Source organism: Protobothrops mucrosquamatus, unplaced genomic scaffold (genome assembly GCF_001527695.2).
Source record: "Protobothrops mucrosquamatus isolate PMUCROS unplaced genomic scaffold, P.Mucros_1.0 scaffold347, whole genome shotgun sequence".
Classification (NCBI taxonomy): domain Eukaryota; kingdom Metazoa; phylum Chordata; class Lepidosauria; order Squamata; family Viperidae; genus Protobothrops; species Protobothrops mucrosquamatus.
This window is the reverse complement of record NW_015386684.1, coordinates 766,447-773,872: the sequence shown is the minus strand read 5'-3', so window position 1 is coordinate 773,872 and position 7,426 is coordinate 766,447. Positions and strand designations below refer to the sequence as shown.

Here is a 7,426-nt window from a genome sequence, read left to right as displayed (position 1 = left end):
TAAATTTCTGCCTGTTTACCCTCTCCTTAAAATCCGCACTCCTCCCTAAAAAATCTTGATCACAGGGAATATGCAAGCTATGACTTTACATTCTTTGTCCCCTTACACACCTGGCCCCTTACAATTTTCATCCACTCTTTCCCATAAGTATTCAGTATATAATATGCCAGATCCCTTTCCCTTGAACAGGCTAACAGGGCAGATACCTCCACATATAATGGAAGCAAATTACCATCTGCTTGCCTTTCCAAAAACAGAAATTCCTAGGAAATACGAAGGTCTGCTGAAACTTGATCACTGTCATTTGAAAGGCAGCTGGGCAAGTTAAAATGAAAGCGGTAAGCTAGTAGGCTAACAGATCATCAGTCAGGGTTACATAAAAATAAGGATTTTTATGGTATTTTTAACAACAGCTCCAGGGAAGCCAAGTCTAAAGTTAGTGAGAATCTTTATATTTAATTAATCCCTTTGTTCCAAAACCTGCTCCAAAGGTACTTCAGCTCAAAAATATATAAGCTGCCTCCATTTCTTGATTTTTTTTTTTTTTAAAAAAGTGTTAAAGTTGCTTGAGGAAAACTGCAAATGAATTGGAACAAAGTCAAATTGCTGACCTTAAAAAAGCCCTGGGGGTGGGGTGGGAAAATAATACAAAACATCTGAGTCTGTTCTGCATGGAATTTCCCTGAAAAGCTATCCTGAAGCCCAAAGGTAGCTTAAAAGGAAGCAGATACAGTACATGATATGAGAGAATGTGGGGAGTTTGGAAGGTAACCCAACATTGGATATAAACGAGATAAGGCAGGAGTTTGTACTTCAGGATGCACAATGTTCAGTGAAAAAGAGATTCACAAATTTAAAGTCTATACCAGGGGTCTGCAACCTTGAAACTTTAAGACTTGTGGACTTCAGCTCCCAGAATTCCTCAGACAGCTATGCTGTCTGAGGAATTCTGGGAGCTGAAGTCCACAAGTCTTAAAGTTGTTAAGGTTGCAGACCCCTGGTCTATACCATCATAATCAACTAAGAAATGGCAGTTGCATATCCTAATGCAGCTTCCATGATTTTGTATATAAACCCCAAATCCTGACACGAAGAATACCCTATAGCAGGGGTCTCGCAAACTTGGCAAGTTTAAGAATGTTGGGACTTCAACTCCCAGAATTCGTATGCTGCTGAGGAATTCTGGGAGTTGAAGTCTACAAGTTTGAAAACCTCTGCCCTATAGAAACGTGTGCAATTCTTCCTTTTTTTTTTGCCTGTGCTTGTGATGAGGGTTTGACAAAGCTGTCTTTAATTTTGACCTGATATTATTCAAATTAACTATAAGAGATCAGCAATTTTGGTAATGGAGATCCTAGGTGCATTGAATTCTCTGAAGACATTCATTGTTCATTAGGCGTAGATATCCAGGAATAAATAACAGAATTATTTCTCTATCTGAAAATGTATTTCTATGTGGATTCTGTATGTTAACTATGTGCAGATTTTATTTTCATCTAATACCTCCAATTATAAAGAGTACATGTATCTGATCACAAACCTTCAGCATATCACTGATATTAAAGGTATATAAAAAGTCTTTATTTCAGAGGATTTAAATAGCACTTGATTGGGCAGAGATGTCAGCTAATCCAAATAGTTCAAAAGAGGTCCTTTAACATAAATATTGGAGAAAAATACACAGTAGAATAAAAAAATAGTACTATATTAAGGGTAAAAATAAATGTTTTGATGGTTTGGTGTAGCTGGGTGACCTTGGCGCCAATCACTTTTTGTCTGTCCAACCTATCTTGCAGAGTTGTTGCTGTGGGGAAAATAGAAGTATTTTATATGTTTGCCACCTTGAGTTAACGTATAAAGTAATGAAGGCGGGATTGTTTTTTTAAAAAAATCTAATAAAGTATTGAATAATCAGAGTCAATCATATGTCATGAGGGTTGCATCATGACACTACTTCAAGAGCCTTTTCATATTGCACTTCCATCATAGCAAATTTGATTCAATTAGTATGGAATTCAGGTGAATAGTTGAAATTTGGGACAATGGTATTATTATTCCATTTTAATAGCATAATTAAATTTAATAGCATAATTTAAATTGCTAAATGAATATATGATTTAAAATGAATATACACATTAAGTTCCCCCCCCAAATTCAAACAACTCAGTGAATTAAAAATGCTTTCCAAACATCTTTTTTTTTTTTTAAAAAAAAAATACTATTTAGAATCTGAAATTTGGAAAGAATTTTCCTCCATTGATTTTATCATCAGATAATCTCAGCAGTGAGGATTGTCGGCCCTTCCATTGCTCAACTTTTGCCAAACTAGAGCCAGAGTACAGTAATAGGTTTTCTAGGCCTTGGACCCTGGTTTCCGCAAGGATCAAAACGTTTAAAGCAGGGGTGTCCAACCTTGACAACTTGTGGACTTCAATTCCCACAATTCCTATAATGGCTGGGGAATTCTGGGAGTTGAAGTCTGCAAGTCTTAAAGTTGTCAAGGGTACACCCCTCCCCCACTTTAAAATATTAGATTATAGATCAGTGATGGCGAACCTTTTAGAGACCGAGTGCCCAAATTGCAACCCAAAACCCACTTATTTATCGTAAAGTGCCAGGGCTGCATCAGCATTGTGGTGCCCTCAGGGGTGGAGGGGGCATGGCCCACTGGGTGGGCGTGGCTGCAGTGGTCATGGCAGACTGGGTGAGCATGGCCAGGGCCCGTCCCCTGCCATCTCTGGGACATCCCCAGGGGCCAACGCCGCTTGCTCGCTCACTTCCTGCCCTGTCGCTTCCAAAGGCCATGTGCTTGCTACTCTGGCAAACTCTGTTGGGGTAACGGCGCGCATGCCCACAGAGAGGGCTCTGAGTGCTGCCTCTGGCACGCGTGCCATAGGTTCGCCACCACTGTTATAGATTATTTATAGTAATATTGTTTTAGATGCTAATTTCTTATTCTCTCAATTCACCATTTTAAACAGGTGTTCCAAACTGAACAATAATACATCTGTCTATCTTTATAGACAGTAAAGGAAAACTGAGCTAGCAGCTTAGTGTTAACAGATTTGACAAGGCAGTATATGCTGATTGTATGTCTCTGTGAAAAACAGAAATCTGAATTGCTGATTACTTGCAAGAGGATCATGTTTGATACATAGTTGGAAAAATATAAACTTTGGTTTATTAAGTTACTTGAACAAGTGGACTAGAGTTTGCCTGTCACTTGAATTAAGCATAAAGGAGAAAAAAGCCTGTTCAATGTATTTTCTAAGTTCAAAAGTATCTAAGAAATAAATACTTTTTGCCCCTCAGCATTTGAAATGTTGCCATAATCTCAGTTAACATCTTTATTCCCTACTCGTTCTTCAAATTGCTTTTAGAAATGACTCCCACACACGTTCTATTGTATTTTGCATTTATTTTGTTGGATTTATAGTCTGCCTTTTGCATAGCAGCTCACAGCAGTGATAGATTTATCTGTCATTTAATTGTCCACATACTAAGAGGGTGCACAAAATGAAGGAACATGTTTTCTAAGATTTTTTTTTTTTAATGAGAAGCTCTGGTAAAAGGATAACTGAAACAGCCACATAAGTGAACATAACTAAAAAGAAACAGCAATAATTTTGCTTCAGCCCAGCCCATGAATAATGTTAACTTAAAAAAAAAAATCCCTGTAGCCAAGATTTGACAAGCATATTAGCCAATAATATAGCAGGCATGGGGTCTAGTCTTGTTGTTTGGAGCCATTTTGAATTTAAGGGAAAAATGATTCAGAGCTAGATCTAAGTCTATTATTTTTACTCATATTAGATGTATTACTCTGGGAAAAAAAGGCAATAAGGAGAGGTGCTACACTGCGCTGATGCCAACTTCGACATAATAAATAACACCCGCACACAAATAGTCAAGTACAACTTTGTAAGTTGATTTCAAACTTTTATGTTCCCAACTTAAAGAGAAGTGGAATCTCCCTCCCTCTTCCTTAAGCTAGACCTCGGCAAAATATTGCCTATATATTAATATATTAGCACTGCCCGCTGTTCTTAATAAGTAATATTCAAGATCATCTTCCACAATTTTTTAATCACTAACAATATTGACTTGTTTCCCCCATTTTTGCAAATGGCTGTCATTTTTAACACTTTTAGTCCTTTATTATACATTAGGATCAAATATAATGGACAGACCATTTTTCAAGATATATATTTTTCTCTTCTGAAATGTCTCTGAACAATATCACTAAATGGCTTAGTCTTTGCATTAATAATTGGATAGAATCAACAAGTTTCCCATGCTTTTTTGCTTAAGTCTGAGTGATACAAAAGTTGTGCCAAGCTTGGATTTTTAATCCTTCCTCCATAGTCATGCTAAAGTTTATTTTCTGGCAAAGACTAAAATAATCTGTAATATCATAGTTATGTTTCTGTGTATGGGTGCAATGTTAATTCCTTCCCACCGTTATTTATGCAAGTGAATTTTATTAAGAATCTTTGGAATTCATAAAATATTTTATTTTATACACAAACATACAGTAGGTCTCACCATCCCTCTTAGAAATTAGCAGCATTATCAAAATCTAAAACCCATAAACTCTCAGAAAGACATAGATTTTTGCTTAAACAACTGAGGCACAATCAATCGGGCAATTTTTCTGTACACACTTAAGTAATTTCCATTTATCTCTGAAGGACTTGACAGATGTAAATTCTCCAACCAGATTGTGCTTTTGAATGTTTACATATAGCACTGACTTCCACATCATCACCAATTTATCTGCAGGTGGCAATGTGGTTTGGGGGGGATGTTTTTGGTTTATTTATTTTTTGACAGCACTATATGAAACAAGTAAAAAATATAAATTATAAGCAACAATGAGGTGATCTCCCATATGAGCTAGAAAACATGCACTTTATTTTAGCGTATAAGTCCAACATCCCCTTCATCAGAAACTTGTGAAAAGAAGACCCACTGCTTGCATAACATTTAAAAGGATGATTGTATCCATTTAAAATATACATTTTTGGCCAATCACATTGGATTTGGATCACAATTCTTAAACAAGTTAACATCTTCTATCTATACCTTCAAGTTAAGCATAAATATTCAGTGCAAATCTAAGCATAACTTGACAATATTAAATGCCCTCAAGTCTTAAAAAGAATTAGTGAGTTTTCTTCATGGCCATTTTCACTTGCATTTCATATAAATATCGTTATTTGGACATTGAGCAGAAACCCTTTAAAATCATTTTAATCTGCTTTCAGGCACTGTTCGTGGAATATGCATAGCTATTGCTATATTCCAATAGCTTAATGCACTTTGTGATTCGCTAGATCCAGAGACAGAACATGAAAACACAGACATTATTCTTGACAGGACATGCCACTTCATTTTTGACCACTACTTATTCACCTCAGCATAGTTAAGAGACATAGGTCTATGGTGATTCTCAGGTCATGGTTGTCCCAAAAGTGCTTTTTCAAGAGGCAACTGGACTTTCTTTTTTTTTTCTTTGAAGACGTTTCGCTACTCATCCAAGAAGCTTCTTCAGCTTCTTTGCTTCCCCACCATCCAGTCAGAGCTGAAGAAGCTTCTTGGATGAGAAGCGAAATGTCTTCAAAGAAAAACAAGAAAGTCCAGTTGCCTCTTGAAAATGCACCTTTGGGTTGAGAGACATACTTTATTTTAAACAAGATGATGATATTGCATTCTAATTGTATCATAACAGTAAACATATTTTACAGAAGCTGCAGGATTTTAAATAGAAAATTGCCATTTCATTTATTGGTGAGACATGAATGTCAGAATTTGATCATGAGATTGGTAGATCATGTTTACAATTCATTACAATATTATTATAAATAATAAGTAGCCCTAATTTCAAATTAAGGCTCACTTTCATCCATTTCATTGGAGTTAAGCTTTACACTAGAGGTGGGGAACCATGCCCCCTTTCTGACTTGTGGACTTTAACTCCCAGAATTCCTGAGCAGCATGGCTCAGGAATTCTGGGAGTTGAAGCCCACAAGTCATAAAAGGACCATCATTCCCCACCCCTGCTTTACACGGTACAAATTATTTTCACTATTTAACTAGCTATCCAGAGATAGAAACTTCTAAAGATTCTTGCCAATCTATCACAGGATTTCACAAAACCAGAAAACGAATAAGGAGAAGCTTAAAATGTACTTGTCATGGTTATAACTAACTTACATATATTAATCTAGAGAGATTAGACAGGAGGATTGGCACTTCATCATTAGACATTCATATGCAATTAATTTCCCACTGTAGAATTTGATATTTCATTATTTGAAAAAGCTGTAATTGAATTATGTTTTAATGTTTTCTGGCACGGCTGAAAAGTTTGACAATCAAACCAAGAGCGAGATGCAAAGTCAATTGGTATTTCTATCTGTTCATTAGATGGGAACCAACAAACAGCCACATTCTTTCTTGTAGTGTATGCTAATTTTAGTTTCCTGATTACATTTCCTACTAAGAGATAATAATTATGGACAAAGGAAGGAATCAAAAGCCCATTCAAGAGAACCCAGGCTGGGTGAGATGTAGGATTAAGGCTTTCACAAATAGCTTCAATGACAAGACATAATGGACCACTACAATGGCCATAGCTGCATAGCAACATTCTTAATAATATGTGCTAATTCTAGCTGGAGTTGGGTTGTCATCTGACAGGGACTGTAGATCATTTTATAGCAGCTCTAGCAATGCTCAGAAATAATTGCATCCAGCCCAAACTGCATTTGCAGCAAAGCTCAGGGCAACACTGTTAATGTCACTGTCCCCTTTTGGTGCTTCAGAATAGCTACAGCTTGCTCATGAGTCACACCTTCCAGAGACTGTCCATTAACAGCTAAAATCTGATCACCACGCTTCAGTCTGCCATCATCTGCAGCTGCCCCCTGGGGAAAAAAAAACAAAAACAAATTAGACCAGAAGCAATACACATCATCAGCCAAAAAATGTTTTGAGTCTAAAATAGTAGATAACAAATTATATGGAACATGCAGATGACAGAACTGCTTTAGGATGACTTTCTTCAACCATTTGGCATCTATTGGAATTACAATTCCAACAAAACGCCTAGTCAGGGGTAGGCAACCTTGGCTCTTTTATGACTCTTTTATGCTGGATCAGGAATTCTGGGAGTTGAAGTCCACGAGTCATAAAAGAGCCAAGGTTGCCTACCCCTGGCCTAGTCAGTGGGATTAATTTAATGCTAGATCATGTGATACTAAGTTGAAAAGACTAAACTGGAGGGTTCTTGGTTGGGAAAGCTTCTCTTCAGATAAAACTTTACCTTTTTATGTTCACATTTACATTGTATAGCTAACTTGGCAATTCTGATTATCTCCCTCAAAGAAAATGATACATTGGTATGCATGGATCTAATCACAGA

At 36.7% G+C, this 7,426-nt stretch overlaps 1 protein-coding gene across 1 annotated transcript in view; it reads right to left on the bottom strand.

Annotated features, from left to right (window-relative positions):
- Nucleotides 1-6,363: 6,363 nt before the first annotated feature.
- PATJ (PATJ crumbs cell polarity complex component) overlaps nt 6,364-7,426 on the bottom strand; it is a 142,820-nt gene continuing 141,757 nt past the window's right edge. The window contains exon 45 of the mRNA XM_029284055.1: nt 6,364-6,929. Coding sequence (XP_029139888.1) covers nt 6,783-6,929 — 147 coding nt within the window. The 3' untranslated portion in view covers nt 6,364-6,782. The remainder of the gene's footprint in view (nt 6,930-7,426) is intronic.